At 40.5% G+C, this 22170-nt stretch overlaps 2 protein-coding genes across 2 annotated transcripts in view; one reads left to right on the forward strand and one right to left on the reverse strand.

Annotated features, from left to right (window-relative positions):
• STX17 (syntaxin 17) overlaps positions 1-12555 on the forward strand; it is a 68840-nt gene extending 56285 nt beyond the window's left edge. The window contains exons 5-8 of the mRNA XM_024193605.3: positions 5071-5189; positions 5270-5320; positions 10792-10878; positions 11601-12555. Coding sequence (XP_024049373.2) covers positions 5071-5189; positions 5270-5320; positions 10792-10878; positions 11601-11840 — 497 coding nt within the window. The 3' untranslated portion in view covers positions 11841-12555. The remainder of the gene's footprint in view (positions 1-5070; positions 5190-5269; positions 5321-10791; positions 10879-11600) is intronic.
• A 5347-nt stretch (positions 12556-17902) lies between these two features.
• The window catches only part of ERP44 (endoplasmic reticulum protein 44), a 126449-nt gene continuing 122181 nt past the window's right edge, over positions 17903-22170 (reverse strand). The window contains exon 12 of the mRNA XM_024193604.3: positions 17903-18504. Within this exon, the coding sequence (XP_024049372.1) occupies positions 18403-18504 (102 nt within the window). The 3' untranslated portion in view covers positions 17903-18402. The remainder of the gene's footprint in view (positions 18505-22170) is intronic.

The following is a 22170-nucleotide window of genomic DNA, read 5'->3' on the forward strand; positions in this document are numbered from 1 at the left end:
ACATTTGCTGTCTGGTCACCCTAGATATGATAGAGGTCTATAAAATCTTGACTGATGTGGAGAAAGTGAAAAGGAAGTGTTATTTGCTCCTTCTCATAAGACAAGAACTAGGGATCACCCAATGCAATTAATAGGCAGTAGATTTAAAACAAACAAAAGAAAGTATTTCTTCACACAATGCACTGTCAACCCGTGGAACTCTTTGCCAGATCATCTTAATGTTGTGAAGGCCAAGACTATAACAGGATTCAAAAAAGAATTAGATAAGTTCATGGAGGATAGGTCCATCAATGGCTATTAGCCAGGGTGGACAGGGATGGTGTCCCCAGCCTCTTTTTGCCAGAAGCTGGGAATGAGTGACAGGGGATGGATCACTTGAAGATTACCTGTTCTGTTCATTCCCTCTGAAACACCTGGCATTGGCCACTGTCAGAAGACAGGATACTGGGCTGGATGGACCTTTGGTGTGACCCAGTATGGCCATTCTTATGTAACAGTTATAAAGCTTTAACTTTTTGAATCTCAACAGCTACTGTCATTAAATAATTGTCTGTCCCCCACCCCCATAATTTCCTGTAACTGTGAAAATTTAGATTGATAAAAATAGAATGGAAGGCTTAACAATAACCATTGATATTATCTGTTGAAATTATAAAAAAAAATTAATTCTGCCAGGCATGGGCAAGAGACAGAGATAAGGTGGGTGAGGTAATATCTCTTATGGCACCAACTTCTGTTGGTGGAAGAAACAAGTTTTTAAGCTTCACAGAGCTCTGCCTGAGATCAAGCCTAGTATAAGCAATCGAAGTACATTTAAATAACATTAAGGTCTGAATCACAGGGAATGTAACCTTAACTGCACTGTTTGCTACTAGGCAAACATTTAAACTGTCAAGGTTGTTAGGCCCAAGATTTGCACTATTTTGAACCACCTTTCCCCCCCAATACCGTGTATACGATGGGATATGTATATTTGTGCAGTTCGTAAAAGCTGTTTTTGAAAGACTCTTGTGATACATGAAGGGGAGTGGGGGGAGTAGCTCCCTTTGATGGACACCCCCAGCCAGCCAGTTAGCTGTAAAATCCCCCTTGGTCTGTTTTCTGCTTGCTTTACCTGTAAAGGGTTAACAAGCCGACTGTAAAAGAAAAGGAGTGGGCACCTGGCCAAAAGAGCCAATGGGAAGGTAGAACTTTTTAAAATTGGGAAAGAAACTTTCCCTTTGTCTGTTGTTCTCTGGGCTGCAGGGACTCGGAGCAGTAATGCTGTAACCAGCTTTAAGCCAGGTCTGATTATAGATTATCAGTTCATACCTCGAATCTACTTATCTGGAGCCTCAGATATGTAAGTAAAATTAGGAAATGTTTAGTTAGACACTATCAGGTTTACTCCTTATTTTGGCTTGTGGATCTCCTCTGTGCTAACCCCAGATGCTTTTGTTTGCTTGTAACCTTTAAGCTGAATCCCCAAGAAAAGCTATTTTGGGTGTTTAATTTTTGTAATTGTTTCTTTTAAGGTCTATCAAAAAGCCTAAGTTCCAGATATATTTTTTTCCTTTTTGTTTTTAATAAAATTGACCTTTTTTAAAAAACAGGATTAGATTTTTGGTGTTCTAAGAGGTTTGTGCATGTTGTTGGATTAGCTGGTAGCCACAGCTAATTTCCTTTGTTTTCTTTCTCAGCTCTTCCCCGGGCTTGAGGGCACCCCACAGGGAGGAATTCCCAAGTGCTCCTTCCTGGGTTCAAAGAGGATTTTTTGCATTTGGGTGGTGGCAGGGTTTACCAAGCCAAGGTCAGAGAAAAGCTGTAACCTTGGGAGATTAATACAAGACTGGAGTGGCAAGTACTAATTTTTAACATCCTTGCGGGCCCCCACTTCCTGCACTCAGAGTGACAGAGTGGGGATTCAGCCTTGACTTGACAACTCTTATTTCAGTGATGGTTGCCTTCAGGATGGAATAATTTAAATCACCAAGCAGCAAACTTTAATTTAAATAATTGATTGTTTTGGATGTGTACGTTTTAGTTATTTGCCTAATGAAGGGTTTATTCTCATTGGTTGATAACCATTTAAACATTCTGATTTGTAACCAAACATAGCCTTTACGCAAAATTTGTTAATTTTTTGCACACCAGCAGGACGCACCATATCTGCACACATTAAAGCAATTCTATAGTTTTCCATACATCTAGTCAGCTTCTTAATTTTGAAATTTTTTTAATGTTAGAAAATCTTGAGAGACATGTTTCTTATGTACTGGGCAATAAATTTTTATTTGGGTTTCACGTCAAGCTGCATTTGGATGGAAATTGGAATTCAATTAAAATGTACATTTTAAAATTGTTTTTATGAGTTAAATAAAACCACCTTAAAAGTGTTGGATACATAAGAAAAAAAGAAAGTTTATTAAAACATGTTTTGCATGTAAAACTATCTGATTTATCAAAGGACGTTTGAACTGTAGTTGATGAATTGACAGATTGTTTCTGGTCACCATAGGCCAGATTTTCAAATGTATTTGGGTGTCTAAATCATAGATAGGCACCTAATCTATTCACAGACTTTCAAAAATCCCATTAGGCCCCTAACTACCATTGAAATCAGTGGGCCTTGAAAGCAATAGGAGTCAGGTGCCTCACCTGCCTAGGTATTTTTGAAAATCTGACTAGACCTAGCTGCATCTTTTGGTACTTAAATACCTTTGAAAATCTGGCCCCATGTCCTTCATCTCCCACCTGGTTTTTATTCATAGAGTGGAAGAGGAAAACAAGACTTCCTGCTTTTTCAACTCCCTATTCATTTCTCAGTTTTGAATGAACTAGTCCAAAGGAAGATAATTTTCTTTGTGCACCTGCTACCAAAATTGAAACCAAAAATGACTGAGGCAAAAGCTTTTCTGCACAACAGAAACTGGAAGTACTTACACGTTTGGAAAAAAGTAAATAACGTGCTCCATTGTAAAGAGTGAAAATAATATAGATTCTTAATGCAGCACATGCCCTTATGACATATTTATAAACCTTGAGTTGACCTCAAAAGTTGGTGGTTTCGTCCTGCTTCTGTAGATAATTAAAAAAGCAGCACCCTTTAACTCATTAAAATCTGAGGAAGGCTCATTGATACAACATACTTTTTTTTAATTTAAATTATTCTAATGGATTATAGTACGTGTAGGTTCTCATAATTTAAAATTAAATTTCAAATAGGTTTATTGTTTACAATCATGTAAATAAAAAAGACAATCAGCAAAAATCTAATTAAAATAAAAGATCTGATTTCTAATTTTTTACAACTCCCCCCCCCCCAGTTTTTATCCACCCTTGTGTGGTTTTGTATTATTATTTAAGACTTATATTATTGTAGTACTTCATTGTACTAGGTGCTCTGCAAAATATAGTAAATGGCAGTCCATGCCCGAGGAGCTATGGGAAAGGCATGTAATCAATAAGGCTGCTGTATCTAACTGTTCTTTAACGTGTGGAAGGAAGAGAGAGTGCTTTAAGGCTTCCAGAGCAATATGCCTGTTAATCAGAATGTAAATAAACTGCCTCCAACTTCATTTCATCGATGATATTTCTCTTTAATCCTTCAAAAGCAAGAAAATTTAGGGTTTAAAATTGACACTTCACCCCTTCCAATATGTCTTGATATTATTGCAGAGGTGTCTGAAGCAGATAATATCGCAGACCTAGTCATCTTACAGATCTTGGGAGCCCGTATTTATTGTTTGACGTGTATTTGTTGGAGATTTTTATTACACCACAGAAATTCTTCTGCTGTACAGTGCACTACTTCAGACGTGCCACACAAGTTGTATGATTAGGGAAACTGTGACCAAAAGGTTAAATGGCTTGATTTTTTTCAGAAGAGCTGGTCATTCCCAACTCCAGCTAAAGCCAATGAGAACTTAGTGATCACAATCTTTGAAAAATTGGGCCCTAAGTGACTTTCCCATGGCCACAAAGGTATCTAGTGTTGGATCCCAGCCTGCTTCCTAGCTCCCTACCTTGTGCTCAGATCACTAGGCTATGCCTCCTTCTAAAACTAAATATCAATTTAGTTTTATTTCCACAGTTACACTATATAAAAGACTTAATATGGAATTATTGAGAGAAGGGTAAAAACCTTACCATTAGGGGAATAAAAGAACTAGAGTTCACTATTATCATTGCTTTGAATAAAACCTGAATTTGTTATGAAGGTTTTGGAAGCATATCTTGTTCAGTCTCCGTTGTATCGCTTACAAAGTACCGTTGACATAAAAGAAATGCACAAGGTTCTGGTCGATTACTTTACTTTATAAAGTGACCTTTCTAGCTGTTCCTTGCAATACCATCGCATGTCTCCCTCTGCCCCACATCTGTGTTCCTTTGTATGTGTGTGTGTGTGTGTGTGTGTATATGGAGAGGAAGGGCAATATCTGTATTTGAGGATCCCTCTTCCATACTTTCAACCTTTTAAAAGCCATTGTTATGATCATGGTGCTGTTATCTACCTGGTCTTAGGGTTTAGAATTTAGCAACACTCTACTACTCTCTTATTAGCATTAGCAGGGTTTTATTGCTCTTCTTCTGCAGCAGCCATCCTTTCCTAGTTCCTGCTGGCTCAGAGTGGGAAAGATGGACTAGAAATGGTGCACTTAACCATAACTATGTGAACCATCGCTCTGATTTCATGAATTATTTGTTTATATCTATCATATATAAATAAAAAGTGCTTATCCCAGGCTTTAGATTCTTTTGCTAAGTTTTAAAATACACAATCCATACCAAATGAATTAAACCTGAATTAAGCAGTATAATTTGATAATTGTTTTCAGACCAGATCTGGAGAATGTGTCTGTTCTAAGAAATTAAATATTTTGGGGGGGAAGAACAATTTTTTAAATAAGATCTGTGGTGTTCAGAATAGAACTTCGCTTGTATAAACTTTTTAGGGCTATTGTCTGGCTTGAATTGAGTCAGTTGTCCTGTTATCCTCAAGTAATATTAAGATATGGGAAGACAAATAATTTTTTGCAGCCTGTTTTCTAATTGAATACATGCATTTATAAATATCATGTTTTCACTCAGAGCCTTTGTATAACACTGGAGCTGTGGACACTTCTCAGAGTTTTATCCAGATGTACTCCCCACTCCCTGAAATTCCTCACGATGAAAATGCTGCTGAATCATGGGAAACTTTAGAAGAGGTACATTGGAGTTCCCTTATATTACCATTTAAGTTCATTTTCTTTAAGCAAATACATAAGAAATCATTTTTTATTTGTAGGACTTGATTCAACTCAGCCAGCTGGTGACTGACTTCTCTTTACTAGTCAATGTAAGTATTAATCTAAAACTCTAGATAAAGAATTGATAAAGACAAAGGCTGGGGGACTGGGTGGCTCAAATAATTGGTAAAGAGATAGTGGAGACTTTTGTCACTGATTTAAAGTCAGACTAAGTTGCTACAATTTAACGGCTATTCAGCAGCCTAATATGAAATTGTCTCAGCCCACTTATTAGGGCACAGAAGTCGTATCACATTTTGCCCCTGTTAGTAGCTTCAGGAAAATGACAGTGACTGACTGGAGTCATAGAATGGTCCTTCCTAATCAAGATTTCAAGGCTGTGAGGGAAGTTTGCACTGTTGATGTCTGTGCTGTATCTCATGTATGGATAAATACTGTAGAGAACTCACGTTTCCAGGTCTGTCAATCTGGCACTTTCCATCAGTCTTAAATAGTATGTATACATACGCGCACACATCCTTATGCATTTCATTAAAATATAGGCGCGTGGGGGAGATAACAGTACAAAAGCTAGACCCAAACTCTTGGGCTTGGTTCTGCATTCCTTTTACATCTAAACTCCCACTAAAGTCAGATTCTCCCTTTTTTGGAAATCTAGATTTAAGAATAACCTTTGAAGAAGAAGAAGAATAAAAATCAGTAGTGTGAGGATCAGGCCCCTGAGGTCAATAGATAAAACTTCCATTTTGTTAAGTGAGGAACAGGAACATGTGCTAATTGATTGGCGCTAAATGACCTTTAATCATCTAAGCTATTAATAACAGGGGTAAGGAATTTGCTTTACTATCCGCTGTCTATCTTGACAGTGACCATTTAAGAATGTTGTCATGTTACACTGCATTACTGTATTGAAAGCCCTCATGAGGTTTTCAGGATAAAGATTTACATTAAATTCTCGAGAAGTGAGTTTTAAGGTAGGCCCCCTCTTTACCCTTGGTTTCCAAGCACCATGTTGCAGCAATTAGGAGCATTCAATAGCACTGGCTTAACATGCTTAATTGCCTCACCATGAGGAGGTCTGTGAAGCTTGCTGAGGAATAACAGACACTAATGCTATTCTCTCTGTGTATCAACAGCTTCCATGCTGCATGCATCTTGACCATTGAGCCCTGTTGATTCTGATCCTTTCTAGGCAATTTTTCTTTGTATCTTGATTCCCCTTACTTCAAAGAAACTACTGCTAGCTGCTCCATAGTCTTTAATTTTTGCCAACACAGAGGCTGCTGATAGGGATAGTTTTCAATCCAAATTCCTTTGTCAGGTTCCCTTTGCATCATACTAACCATTAGAAAGCGTGAACATTAGAGCAGGAGGTACAACAGTTTTCCTACTGGGTTTCCACACATTCTCAGCGTTTCAGGTTGTGGTGAGAAGGACAAGAGACTCCACTGAACAAGATTTGTGTTTTTGCTTACTTAGTCAGGACTTTAGGAAAGGATCTGAAGTTTCACCCACATTCCACACAACATCTCATAGAAGAGAAGAATGAAACGCTGTATGCGCACAAATGTGCCATCTATTCTATCTTCCACCTGCTTCATGATAGATTGTGTATACACAGAAATTGTACTGATTTAATTTACATGGTTTCAGAAATTGCTTGGTTAAATTGGTTCAACTCCCTTATGAGGATGCTTTAAATTGGTTTGAGTGTCTTATAACAATTTAGGTTAAGTCAGTAATGCATCGTTAATGGTCAGAATCTCTTTCCATCTGGCTGTATGTGTAAAAACATGTGGGTGGAAACACTGTTTGGGTGCCCTCCAAACATGGCACCCTAGTCAGTTAGTGGTTAAAACTATCGGTATTGGGTGCACATCTCAATACACAAGGGTTTTTTTAAGTGGAAAATTATGCACTGCTCATGCACAATATAGGCCTGACCTCTATACGGTGACTTCTGTGGAGGTTAGCGCGCTCAGCACCTTTGGAGGAGTGATACCTATAGGATTTTCAGACACTTAGACTGTAACTTCGTTATTTCTAAACCAGGACTTGAGCCATAACAGTGCATATGTGATGCTGTGATATTTTCTGGGAAAGCAGTCAAAGTAAGAGAAACAAGGTGGAAGATGGAGAGAGAGCAGGAGGAGGTGGAGACAGAACACCATCTTCTCAGGACTGTTGTTGCTCTTCTGTTAAAAGTGGCAGAGAAATATGAACCCTGAGTTTGTGTGCCTGACATACTGCTGTAGAATGAAATACATATTGACAGTACCTTGCTGTTCTATTATGTGTTCCATCCAAGGATCTCAAAGCACTTTATGATGTCTGAAGACTCACAATACACTTGAGAGAAGAGAAAGTATTATCTCTATTCCTTTAAACAAGGAAACTGAGCCCTGGTCTACACTACGAATTTAGGTCGAATTTAGCAGCATTAGATCGATTTAACCCTGCACCTGTCCACATGACAAAGCCATTTTTGTCAACTTAAAGGGCTCTTAAAATTGATTTCTGTACTCCTCCCAGACGAGGGGATTAGCACTGAAATTGACCCTGCTGGGTCGAATTTGGGGTAGTGTGGACGCAATTCGACGGTATTGGCCTCTGGGAGCTATCCCAGAGTGCTCCATTGTGACCGCTCTGGACAGCGCTCTCAACTCAGATGCACTGGTCAGGTAGACAGGAAAAGCCCCGCGAACTTTTGAATTTCATTTCCTGTTTGGCCAGCGTGGCGAGCTGATCAGCACAGGTGACCATGCAGAGCTCATCTGCACAGGTGACCATGGAGTCCCAGAATCGCAAAAGAGCTCCAGCATGGACTGAACAGGAGGTACTGCATCTGATCGCTGTATGGGGAGACCAATCCGTGCTATCCGAACTCCGTTCCAAAAGACGAAATGCCGTAATATTTGAAAAAATCTCCAAGGGCATGAAGGACAGAGGTTATAACAGGGACCCGCAGCAGTGCCGCGTGAAACTTAAGAAGCTCAGGCAAGCCTACCAGAGAGGCAAACGGCCACTCCGGGTCAGAGCCCCAGACTTGCCGCTCCTATGATGAGCTGCAGGCCATTCTAGGGGTTGCCCCTACAACTACCCCACCCCTGTGCTTCCCTCCTTCCCCACCCGTCCCGGGCTATCTTGGCAGTTATCCCCCCATTTGTGTGACGAATTAATAAAGAATGCATGAATTTGAAACAACGACTTTATTGCCTCTGCAAGCGGAGATCAAAGGCGGGAGGGGAGGGCAGTTGGCTTACAGGGAAGTAGAGTGAACCAAGAGGGCGGCTTTTCATCAAGGAGAAACAAACAGAACTTTCACATCGTAGCCAGGCCAGTCATGAAATTGGTTTTCAAAGCTTCTCTGATGCACAACGTGCCCTGCTGTGCTCTTCTAACCGCCCTGGTGTCTGGCTGTGCGTAATCAGCGGCCAGGAGATTTTCTTCAACCTCTCACCCCACCATAAATGTCTCCCCCTTACTCTCACAGATATTGTGGAGCACACAGCAAGCAGTAATAACGATGGGAATATTGGTTTGGCTGAGGTCTAACCGAGTCAGTAAACTGCGCCAGCGAGCTTTTAAAAGTCCAAAGGCACATTCTACCACCATTCTGCACTTGCTCAGCCTATAGTTGAACTGCTCCTTACTACTGTCCCTGCTTCATGACCCATGGGAGCAAGGGGTAGGCTGGGGCAGGTGCGACCGTGCGGTGCTCCCGACTGGGAGAGCAACCTGAGGCAGAAGCCTCCAGCTGGCATGATATTCCAGGCAGGACTGAATCTCCATTAGATGAAACTTAAAGAAGAGAACGACCTGGAGTCTTTCCCATTTTTGTCCAGGCGCCCCCGACCGACCTCACCGAGGCCGGCCAGCAGCACCCGTGTCTGCCCAAGCACACCCGACCAACCTAACCGAGGTTGGCCAGGAGCACTCACGGGACAACGGCTAGCAGTCGTATTGCACCGTCTGCAAGGCAAGGCAAGGGGATGTTGCTGTGTAGCACTGCAGTACCGCGTCTGCCAGCAGCACCCAGGAGGCATACGGTGACAGTGAGCTGAGTGGGTTCCATGCTTGCCATGGTATGTTGTCTGCACAGGTAACCCAGGAAAAAAGGCGAGAAACGATTTTTTGCCTTTGCTTTCACGGAGGGAGGGGGGCCTGACGACATGTACCCTGAACCACCCGCAAGAATGTTTTTGCCCCATCAGGCATTGGGAGCTCAACCCAGAATTTCAAGAGACTGCAGGAACTGTGGGATAGCTACCACAGTGCAATGCTCCGAAAGTCGACGCTAGCCTTGGTACTGTGGACGCGCTCCGCCGACTTAATGCGCTTAGTGGGGACACACACAATCGACTGTATCAAATCGATTTCTAAAAAATCGACTTCTATTAAATTAATTTCGTAGTGTAGACATACCCTAAGTCACAGAAGTTTCCCAGGGTCTCAAAGTCTGTGGCAGAGCTTGGACTATAAACTCAGCGCCTGATTCCCACTTAATCACAAGACCATCAATTCCCATTATACACATGGCTTATTATGTGAATTATGTCATATGTTGTAAGAATCTACCCATTCCTGTACCTGCTGTTTAGTTAAACCGTAATTAAGAAAAATGAATTGCTGTGGTGTCTAGTACTACGGAGGCTGGAAAGGCATGGGTGTTTGCCACAGACATTCATTACACCACGTCTGACAGAACTGGGCTCAGCCATTGTGCTAGAAAGAGTAAAACAAAGCTTGTTCTGAGCAGAGATCTTAAATTCAGAACATTTTAAACTGTATGCTGGACAGCCCATTGTGCTTTGTGACGGAATGAGGCTGGGGTCCTGCTGCGGTTTACAAATGAGGGGAAGAAGTATCTCATTTCCAAATAGCAGCTGAGGGAAGCTGCTCACCGAAAGCTCAAGGGGGCTCGCAGTAAGACTGTGACTGACTGGGGAAAGTGGAGCATTTTTGCCTAAGTTAAACGAACATAAAGCATAGGATGGATGTGCAATTTCAGTGTATTTTCAGCATAGTCGTGAGATTAGATCTGTAGGGTTACGTTAACGTAATATAGTTTCATAGGTAAAACATGGCTTTTGGGATTTCTCTAATCCATCAATGAAATGTTGTGTGTCATACAATGTGTGCCTGCCTTGTACCCTCTCTTATTAGAAAAGGAATTGTTTTGAGTATGAAACTCGGCATGAAGAATAAATGCTTGTTTGGATTTATTGGATTTTTCCCTGAGATGCAAATTCATCCATTCATATAACAGTAGATTAAATAAGAATACATTTTCGTTTGCTCTGTCTTTAAGCGTATCAATACTCTGTATAATAGCACTCCATTTTATTACCTAATAGTTAAATTCCTTTTTGTAAGTGGTTTTGTACTTTCAGCTTGGTTTATCAGATGCTATTAATGAACTACCATTAAGGCTGCATGGCTACAGTGTGTAGCAGATGAAAGCTGCTGCGGGGCCCTGATTACAGGCATTAAAATAGTGTGTATTGGCTTACTGCTGCTTCCCAGCAGGTAACTTCACTCATAATTCCTTTGCATCTAGTCTCAGCAGGAGAAGATTGACAGGATTGAAGACCATGTCAACAGTGCTGCTGTGAATGTTGAAGAGGGAACCAAAAACTTGGGGAAGGTAGGGCTCTATTCCCGCTGGTGAATCAATGGTACTCTGCCTCCCAGCAATCTTCTGTATTAACCCAATTGATCTGCCGTCTTTAATGCTGAGGGAACCAGCAATTAAGGAAATAAGGAAGAAATGACACATAGGTAGTGAAAAAAAATCAATCTCTTGTAATGTTCTATTATATCCAGTCTGCCAGAAAAGAATTTCTCTGGCCTAAAGCCTCATTATAAGGTTGTTCTGCTGCTTCTTTCAATGGAATACCTGCAAAAACAGGCAGCAGAGTGTTAAATGATTGGCTCATAAGAGTCAAATGAGTGTGAAATGAAAGGATACCTGGGACACATGCTGCTGCAATACTAAACCACATTTATATCACTAATAGTTGTTGTTAACCCACAAATATAGCATCGGCATGTTACTGGAAAGTTTCTGGGCAGATTACAATTCTTACATTTGTTTTAATTATGTAGGCCAGACAGTGGAATATTATATTGCAAATATTATCAACCAATAGCAATGATCTGTTTTCCTACTACACACATGGGATAGCTCAAGTTTGACGCAGTTATGGCACATTCTCTCTTACTGTGGAATAGTGTATTTTTAAAAAAATGTAATTTGTAAGGTTTATTTATGAACCGAGAATTAGGGGTGTATTGCCAAGAGTAATGAGGGGAAAATGCACATCACCACAGGTGTGTTCTAAACAGATTTTTTTTTTTTTTTTACAGGCTGCAAAATATAAGCTGGCAGCTTTGCCTGTGGCAGGTGCACTCATCGGTGGAGTGGTGGGGGGTCCTATTGGTCTCCTCGCAGGCTTCAAAGTGGCAGGAATTGCAGCTGCACTTGGTGGTGGGGTATTGGGCTTCACAGGTGGAAAATTGATACAGAGAAGAAAACAGAAAATGATTGAGGAGCTCTCTTCCAGCTGTCCAGACCTCCCTAGCCAAAGTGACAAAAAATCCAGCTGAAGTAAGATTTCAGTATGGCTAGGACTGGAAGTAATAGTTCCAGTGATGACGACAGATATGCAATCTTCACTTTGAACATAAGTCTGTTGAGCGGTGAAGTGGGAGGTGAGATAAGTACTTTTAGTCCTGTAATTTTGAAAGCCGTAAGGAATACGTTTTCATCATAAAGAAATATGCAGCCCTAATGAATAATGGGTTGTGTGCCAGATTCACCCCTTATTTTGTATGATGATACTGAAGTGGGTTTAGTTGAGAATCCAGAACAAATAATGAAAGGCTTTGGAGCATTCTTACTAGAAAAACTGAGGGGCCCTAAGGTTTGGAGCACTTTTATTAAGTGATTTCAAAGATTAGTACGCTATTAGTACTCCTCTCCGTCTTTTAAACTTCACAATTTGGTTCTGGTCAAATGTTAAAAATGACCTGGTTTTACTCTTCATTTGTTTGTATGCCCAAGCCCCCATACAGTCTGGTGTGGCTGTCTTTGCTCGCCTAAACAGATGCACAGACTGGCAATGAGGCCTGAGGGTTAAGGTTAAATCACATTGTTTCAGGTGTGGTGAAAGCTTAAGTAAACCCAGCATCTGCTTGCATTATCAAACTAAACCAAAGTAGTGGTGCTGCTCCCCTCCCTTTCTAGAGCACTAAATTCACTCTGCTCTTTTTAAAGAAAAGTCATTTTTTCTATCTTTCTTTTTTTATTCATGTCTTCCAAATCCAGCTGTTTTTTTGTTTTGTTTTTTTCAAATCCAGGCCCTTCTCTCCCTCTTCAAACAGCCAAAAAACAAAAAAACCCACACACTCCGGGGGATTGCTTGTGCTAGGAGAGGTAGCATTCCTTGACTGTTCTCCTCCCAGCCTGGCTTTGAAAGCTGCTTTGTGGGGTTAATTCCCCCCCCCCCCCCGCCTGTTTAAGAAGCACCTTGCTCAGGTGCTCTTCTCCCTTTTTTCTCCATGTCTTGTTCACAGCCTGCCTCCATCAAAACAGTGGTGGGACAGGACAGAAGATCATTCAGTAAAGACATTGGCTGCTGTTTATAGCAATGTCAGCTCCTCAGTCCTTTATTCCCATTCCACCTATTCAGCGAGGCTGTAGTGGGGATTTAGTGTCACTTTGTGACATACAACCATCACATCTGGAAGACAAAGGACTGTGAAGCTGGCAATCCTGATGAACTCACCAGTAACTTGTCAAGTGGTGCCATCATTCGGTGATCTGATCACAGTTTCAGTAATGTTAATGTAGTTCAGATGTGGTGGGTTCACCTAATGCTTATGTATGGGCTGGTCAGGTATGCTTCTTGCTCTCTCCAGCCACACAGCTGTTTAGTTCTTTCTTCAGTTTCCACTGGATCACTTCTGCCAGGCTCTGTTGTTTATTCTTAGTAGACTTTTAGCTCAGCATAGCATTCCTCCAGGACTCAAGGTTTGCTGGTGTTCTCCATAGCATTCTTGCTCACAGCTGCCAATATGGGTCGTTCGCTCTTTTCCTAGCCTGTGACACTGTCTTCCCCGGGAGAGCTGCTGTTCATTTATCCTGTTTGCTTGATTTTCACTAGGACCTCTCTGCACCTCCCATCTTTAAATATATGGCTTTTAACAAGTTTTTAATTTCACCCAGCCCTGGATAGTCAATAGTGGCAATCTGTGTTTGCCATTCCCATTCCAGCACTGCTGTTAGAGCCTTGTGGGAAAACACAAGCTATGCCGTTGCTTCTTTAAGATCTCCAGTGGTCTCATTTTCCTGAGACCTGTTTGACTGTACAAAATAAACCTCTAAAAAATGGTTACTTAAGTGGAGTTTTATTACACAATGTGGTTCGGTGTTCCATAGCCCAGCAGGGAATTGCCACTGCATCACATTTAACAACAAAAAAAAAATGGAGCTCCACTCAACCCAGGATTTGGCACAGTCTGTGGAAATAATTGTCTTCTAATGGTGGGATTATGGGTTTTGGTGCCTAAATATTGTAAGGAACTGTTCGTTTGAGCACAAGTTCCCTGTATAGGATATTTCTTTCTTAATTACATAATTTATTAATTACATGTAAAATAAAAATGTGAACCCAAATGTGCAGCTGTTCAGATGTCTGTTAAGACAGACTTTGCGTCCCTGAGCCTGTGTGTACAAGAATGGTTTTCACACATAATCACTAAATTATAAATTGACAAAACTGCATAGTAGAAGCTAAAGTGCCTACATTTATAGAACCAGACAGAGGGAAAAGGACCTCCTGAGTCATCTAGCTCATTTGCTCATGACACTTAAGTACTTTCTTTAAATGCAAGAACTGTGACTGTAAACACTGCTGATGGACTTGTAATAACTGTTACACTAGGCTGTTTCCTTCCTTATCTGATAGTCTTTACCTTTAAACTTTTCCTACTTTTCAATTTTTTTTTAATTAACTAGAAGCCATTGTTTGTTGTAGGACTTTCATGGGACACATTTACTTTCTTTCCGTACACTACGGAACCACTACATACTATTTTACATGGGATGAAAATTTGATGAAGGTGTGGTAGTACCGTAACAGGCTGTAGCTATAGAACTGTAGTCTTTTTCCACCACACTATTCATTGTACTGTTGCATACAAACTCAGTTTAATAGGTTCTCACTTTATGGCCAAAATTATTCATATTTTTAGAAGCAGCAAAATGCAGTAAACAAACTGTCTTTTCATTACATTTTGTATGTACGCAGAACTTAGAATACCGTTAAACCTGCAACACTATAAACATTGACTTGAGAAAAAAAAAAAGTTTATTTGCATAGAAGGACAAATGTGGGCTCCCTGCAGTAGCCAAATTAACATTTAATTTTCCATGGACACTAAGAAATATCTAGACTACAAGCCAGGCACTTTTCCCCAGACTAAATGAGGGTTTTTGCCTTCATTTTCTGAAGAGCGATATTATTTTTATTTAGAGTGGCATTCTGTAGTTCCTTTACAGGATCTAATGGATTACTACTTTTTTCAAGTAATTATTTTAATAATTCAAAACAATATTCTGTGTATTAATATTTAAAACAACCTTTTGTTGAATTAGGAAAGTATCATTTGCTAGTGTCCTCACCTGAGGAAAATATCTAAACCACTGAAATGTAATGGTGGATGGACACAGTGCCTGAAGTGTTTTTCATCACATTGTGCATCTGTGTAGAGGCTCACCACGATGTGCTCTATATTTATGCTGTACATTAATGTTGAAATTCAGAAGTGTGCATAACTAGTGTCACCTACGTGGTGCCTTCCATGCATGTTACCTGAGCTCAGCCTCCTCCTTCATGTTAAAATATCCACTGAAGAGCAACATCTGCAATGTTGCTTATAGACAATGTACCTGATGTGTACGGACAGTATTGTTTCCCCTTCTCCTTAACCCCGATTGTCTGTCCTTGGGGTTAGGAGCTCTTGAAGGCAGGCTCCCTGATTCTTGTTTGGTTATGGTAGAACCCATGACGTGCGTGGCATTTTCTAGCCAAAGTGTAATAGCAGCAGCATTGCCAACAGAGGTTAAAAAAATACTCAACCAGATTCATGAGGGTTTGGGCTACTCTGTTTACTGCACAGAGGATGTAGGACTACATGGTTGCTATGTACTGAAGTGACACATGCATATACTTAGTGCAGGTAGCTCATGTGCCTCATACCTCAGTACAGCAGCTGCCAGCCAGTAGCACAGCACCAGAACCATTATATAGAGAAAACATACTGGAACATTGTGGAGACCGTGGTGAATGGAGGGTAGACTCCCCCCAGCTAGGATCTACTTTTACCATCTGTATTATTCCTCACAAAGGAGATGGTGATACCAAAGCAGAAGCCAGGGGACAGAGGATTTAGTTAGTAGTAGTGATATCTAGGGCTGTGGCAACCAGGAGAATCATTTGGTGACTTCACTGCAAGGGGGGGAAGGATCTCACAAAACTTCCAGTGGTAGGCAAGGGCTTGCACTCATGCTACATATCAGTAATAATCACATAGAAAGGTAGAGAAGGGCCTGGAAACTACATTTAGATTAGGAAAAAATGTAGGGTCAGGGCTGCTGGGGTAGTGCTCTCTGAAGTGCACTGGAGAAATACAGGGTCTGCTCAACAGATAACTTCAGAGGTTCCAAAGTTTTTTTGAGAAGGTGGTATAAAGAGGAGTGGTTTAAATTTATGAGGCAAGGCATCCATGGTAAGTGAGTTTGGGGAGAAGGAGAACGTATTCCAAAGAAGCTTAACCAAAGTGGAACTGGGTGACTGGTACAGAAAATTGTAAGCTGCACAAATGAGAGAAACAAAAATATTAAAATGCCATTCTGTAAATCAATAGGATGCCTTTTAGGTGGAATACAGTGTTCAGTTTTGGTGACTCATCTAAAATATATATATATATCAGACATAAAAAGGGATCAAACTGACAATGAAAATTATTAGCTGAAGAGAAAAACTTCCATTTGAGGAGGTATTGAAAAGAGTAGGGCTGTTTAGAGAAGAAACATGACATATAAAAGAATACTACAGAACAGGTAAATCGGCAGCTCGTATTTACCCTGACTAATACAAGACTAAAGGAACATTCAAGTAACCTGACAGGCAAATCAACTTAGAACTGAAATAAGGGAACACTTTTTGCCCTCTTGCATAATTCACCTGTGGAACTGACTGCTACTGAGCCCAAGAGCTTAGTGGGGTTCAAAATAGGAACATATTTCTAAAGAAACATTCACTGTTACATTAGGTAGGCTAAAAGTAAATCCTCATAAGTCAACTAGTAACTGCCTGGCATTAGGAAGTAAGGGCTACATTCAAAGAGGGGACCTTAGGCATTACACTACTTAATTCCTAGGTGCCCTGCTGCCCAGGGAAAAGCACAGCCCCAAGTTAGGGCCCCCAGCCCCCTACACACTGTATGGGGCAAGTTAGGAACCCAGAAAGGTGGTCACAGAAGTTCCGCTGAGGAGGGAACCACCTAAGCCAATAGGAAATTTATAGGAATACGGCAAGGACTTAGGGCCCAGATCCAGAAAGGGACTTATGCACCTATCTCTTAAGGATTCACAGCCACAAACCCTCTCCTGGAGTTAGGCACCTAAGCAAGGGCAGCCCTTTCTTGTGAAAAACCAGGGAGACACTGATCATAGCCAATGGACCTATGTTTAGGGCACCCACCTGGGAGTCACATCTTGCTCCAAAACAGGGATTTGAACCCTAGTCTTCCACCTCCCAGATGAATGCCCTAACCCCCAGAGTATTGGCTATTCTCTCCTGGAGCGTACCACAGAGTTCCTATGTGATGCTAGGCAAGTCACTTAGTGACCACTTGTGAAAAGTTCATTAACTGTGTGTTTTTTATTTTCTGGGTGCCTGACTTGAGATGCTGGAGTCTGATTTGCAGAAGTGCTGCACCTTCAACAGCTGCAGCCAATGGGAGTGAAGTGCTACATAATGCCAAGTCTCTCAAAAATCAGGTGCTGTGTGTCAAATTGGGCAGCCCACATTATAAGACCCTTGACCTTAACCCCTGGGTCTCAGTTCTCCATCTATAAAATAGGGATATCATCTCTTCATCCTACATGGATATTGTGAAAATAAGCTTTGGGAAGCTTTCGGATACTATAGTGATGAGTACCATAGAAAAGCCCCTGAGAAAAAAAATAATTCTGGCTTCAGAGAAGGGATTGTAGAGTAGGCAGTAAGTATGGTCTCGTGCCAGATTGGACAATGGGGATTAAACAGAATACTGATTAGAGGCTCATTAATTGAACACCATCCATCCTGTGCAATGAATGAGGCAGGGTTCAGTAGAAAAAAAATAGTATGCGATCATGTAATTCAAGACTATCATACTGCATGGGCAACCTTAATTCTGGCCTTCCTTAACTTTTGAGTGCTTGATTTTGCAACCCCAAGATGTTCCTTTAACTTAGCTTTTTATGTGCAACAGCATTAAGGGCTCAGGATCATGAGAGAAGTACAATATAGACATATCATTAATCATCTTGATACTTTTAACAATCATGCTTGTTTACTCATGCAAGTTTCATCTGTACAGTAAAATACCACACAAGATTCTGTAAAACTTTAATTTATTTCCCCCCAAATATCCAGAATATGCCCTTTTGATGAGAAGAATGTGACAAAAAAAAATGAGTACCAGCATAACTATTCACATGGAGAGGAAGAAAATAAAAGCACATACTACCCGATTACACAGAAAACAACCCAAAAGTCCTATTTAATGGGATAGTGCAAGTTAACAGCATGTCTCTGGCAATGATACCTTCATTTGGATTATAGAAGTTTTACAGAATAGAGTTAGATCAAAAGTCTAGATGGGTCTCTGATATTTTACTCTAGCATTAGGAACATAATGTTTGAAAGATGCTGTACAGAATGACCCACCAAACAAATGTATTTACAAGCCCGGGGAGAAAAAAAAAAAAAAAAACTTATTTTTTCAGTTTATCCCAAATAAAAATACACAGAATTATGAAAATATAGGGTTACTATTTCCACCACACAGAAGTCAATGCTGCTGTCTGAAAGGCTTGCAAGATTATTTCAAGTTTTTAAAGTTCATCTTTTTCTCTCAATAAGGTGTACCTATGTTCACTGGGTGCTAGTTTCTGGAACGAACTCTCTGGTGGGCTGCTTGCTAAATCTTGAATTGGCTGAAAAAGAACACAAAAGTATGTTTTCATTAAGTAAAGATACTCTAAGATTATTGCTTATGAGAAATGAGACTAAAAACAAACATAACACTAAGTTTCTTGAACTGGATGGAATGAATTTCTTTTATATACTCAGAGAAATAAGCTGGTTTAAAAAAACACTTAAGGTTGCTTAAAGGGGAAGGCCCATCCACACAGACCCTTAACATCAAGGAAATACCCAGTTAACATTTCCTCCTTTAACACATCTTCACCACCACACATGAGCCTAGACAGATTCTGATCCTCCTAAGACCCAATCATCTCCAGTGTGTACAGTAACAATACTCTCACCACATTTCTCACCAGCACACTAAATGCAAAACCTTAACTCTGACCTCAAACTTCAACATATATGTGCATTACTGAATAGTATGGTTATTTTCCTATGGGGAAGTAGGAGACAAGTACCTTAACCACAAGACCATCCTATAAAGCAAACAGCATGTGATCATGTAATTAATTTGTTTCTCAGTACTCTGCAGAGGTGGTTATGTTGCAACAGTCCCATTTTACACATAGATTTGTCCTCGTCTGGGAGGTGGTGTGGCTAAGTGAATGAAACTTGACTCCATCACATTAGTGACCCATGTTCCATTCCCAGAGGTGCCAAATACTGTGCACGCTCAGATCCTCAGTTACTTTGTCTGTAAAATGGGGAGGAAGATACCTTGCTCCATAGTAAGGTCTGTGAAGCACATGATTAAGATAAGAACATTTAGATCTGGACATTGGTGTGTTGGGAAGGGGGAATTTGGTAAAGGAGGTGTCAGAAGGCTGGCATCCGGAGGGGGACAGAGTTAAGGATGTGTACATGTGCAGTAGTTGTAGTAATAGTGATGTGTGTCATTCTGAGTAGGAGCAGAAGGTACGTACCGGTAGGTGGCTTAATTTTTGATTTCTTAGCTGAGTCCCACACATGCAGTAACAAAAGCAAAGTTCTGAACAAAGCTGTCTGAATATTAATTTCCTAGGAATTTTTTTTTAATATTTAAGTGGGCTGAGTGAGGGGGATCCTCAGAGCAGTGTCACAGAAATGCAGAGATGATGGACAAAATTTTATCTCAAGCTGCACTTCTCTGATTGATAAAACCTTCTCCACCAGAATCTACACCTAAACCATCTGTTTAGCCACAAAAAATGTGTAGTTGCTTATGGAGAAGAGTCTATGTGTTGGCTACTTGCTGCTGTGTAAGTTTTCAGTTATGACAAATAACGGCAAAAGTGACCCTTATCCTAAAAAGTTGGTTAACTACGGTTGTGCCAAATCCACTGGAGACTCTTCTGTCTGCCAATAAGTCAGACTGTCACTGACAAATTTCAAACAACTGCAAAAGGTTTTTATTAAAAATGTATACAACACAAACTATACAGACAATTCAAAGGCCACCTGTACATGGAGAAAGACAAATGTACGCCTCCTGGTAAGCAGAGTTTGTCACATACACACACACACACACACACACACACAATAGCATGGTGCTGTTTGAAGGGTTATGTAATGTATACCAATTGGACACATGTACATACTTATACATGTGTTTTGATGGCATGGGGAAGGAAGACGAGAGGGAGGCAGTGAAAGTAGGCAGCTATTCTAGGCAGCAGGGCTGGCTGTGTGCAGAATTCCCTCAGGAGTATTCATGTTGCTTTTACTGGTGGTTTCCTTGGTTTTCAGTGATTGCATAGACTGGAAACACACTCAAATAATCTTTTTTCTAAATGAACTTATTTTGTGGGGGAACATATAGGAGGGACAGCATGACCTAGTTCAATTTTCAGGAGAAAGTAACTTTTGAGACTCGATTTCCCAATAACAACTTTGCACTGTAATAATTTATGCAAAACGTATTTTCTGCACGGAAGTATTTGTAGATATGTATGTCCACGCATTGATATCTACCTGTTTGTAACTAGTGATTAATCTCTGGATAGCAGAGAGGTTCATACAAGAGTAGAGCAGGCAGGACCTGGTAAGTTGCAGAGGCGGCTGAGGAGCTGCAGAAGTAAGCCCCGTCTAGCATGCCAAACCCTCAGGCAGTTTATCCATATACTGTGCAGAGCTACACAGCAAGCCAGGTGGAACTTGCTACAATTTTCTTCTCCTGCCTGGGGAGTCGGGTGTCCCAGGTGGACTGACTTGTGTATAAGCAAATACCTTAAAACCAGCTACAAATGGTTGGTTTATACACAAATATACACAGGCTGGATTTGTATTTTATGATAAAATACAGGATTGTGCCTTGAATCTGCATTCTGTACATCGTCTTGTATAGCTCGATAACAGTTTTAGCACCAACCCTTTCATCTAGATACTTACACATTTGACTTTTTGAATACAGATTCTTCCATTATAATCAAAATACTAATGGCAAGCAACTACAGGACATAGAATTGGGGAGTGAAAGAGCAATAGGTCTCATTTACTGATTACTAAACTTGCTTTAATGCTGTAATAGTCATTAATCCAAACCGGAAGTACAGACTATAATGAACAATTCATCAATCAAAATTTCCTCTCAAGAGCCCTGCCTCAGTAGTAAAAAAAAAAAAAAAATCACAGCACATTCAGAGCAAATGTGCAGCTATTAAACAATTTTTCTCTTGGAGAGCCAAATAACTTGAAACCTAGAAATGCTTGTAATCCCACTGAAAGCTGGAATTTCAGACATCAGACTATGTACTGGAGCATTTTTGCAGTAGTAAAAAGATGTTTTAGATGCCTTCTCTCATAAGTCACAGTGATAAAAGACACAGATTATTTATCAGAAGTCCTTACATTTCTGCATGTGGAACTTTAAGGTCCACTGCCTTCAATAAAGTGGAAAAATAATGTGATTTGAGGATAAAAGTAGTGGTGAGCTATCAAGAATAAACTTCATACTTAATCTCAAAATAAATTCACCAGAATGGAAATGGCATTAAAAGACTTCAGATTTCCACAATGAATAAAAATGTAAGAGGCAGAAAATGACACCAGCATCTTTTAGTGAGGAGGCATATCTTTTTTCTTCTTTTTAAAAAGAGTTTTGCTTTATTAACTGCAGACAGATATTATTGTGTGCAAGGAAGGTGCTCAGAGATGACGACAATAAAAGGCCAGATGTGTGTCTAAATTAGGTGGCTATAAATTCTAGTGTCAGAAGATGTCTCATACTAGATGGCTCATTGGTCTAGCAGCTAAAGGCATAACAAGATCCAGTGGCTGGAATTTGAAGTCAGCAAATTTCAAACTGGAAAAAAATGCTTACTAATCTGTTCTGTAACTATTGCTCTTTGAGATGTGTTGCACACGTCAGTTCCAGTTCAGGTGACTCACAAAGCAGTTCAATCCTGAGGTGGGATCGAAGTCTACCTGAATAATGATGGAAGGACTATGCATCCAAATCTGGCATCATCGCTAGACTGTTGAGAGATGGCCTAATGAGATGCAAAGGTATGTACCAATGACCAAGCTGCAGCTCTACAAATATCCAGAATAGGCACTTGAGCGAGAAAGGCTGCGTGTGATCTCGTTGAATGTGCTAGTAGCACAAACATATACAGAAGGAAATGCACAACGAGATTTGTTGACATGAGACCGGAAGGCTCATCATCCTGTCCACAACCATCATGAACAGTTGTGAG

Source organism: Terrapene carolina, unplaced genomic scaffold (assembly GCF_002925995.2).
Source record: "Terrapene carolina triunguis isolate 2854851 unplaced genomic scaffold, T_m_triunguis-2.0 Scaffold229, whole genome shotgun sequence".
Classification (NCBI taxonomy): domain Eukaryota; kingdom Metazoa; phylum Chordata; order Testudines; family Emydidae; genus Terrapene; species Terrapene triunguis.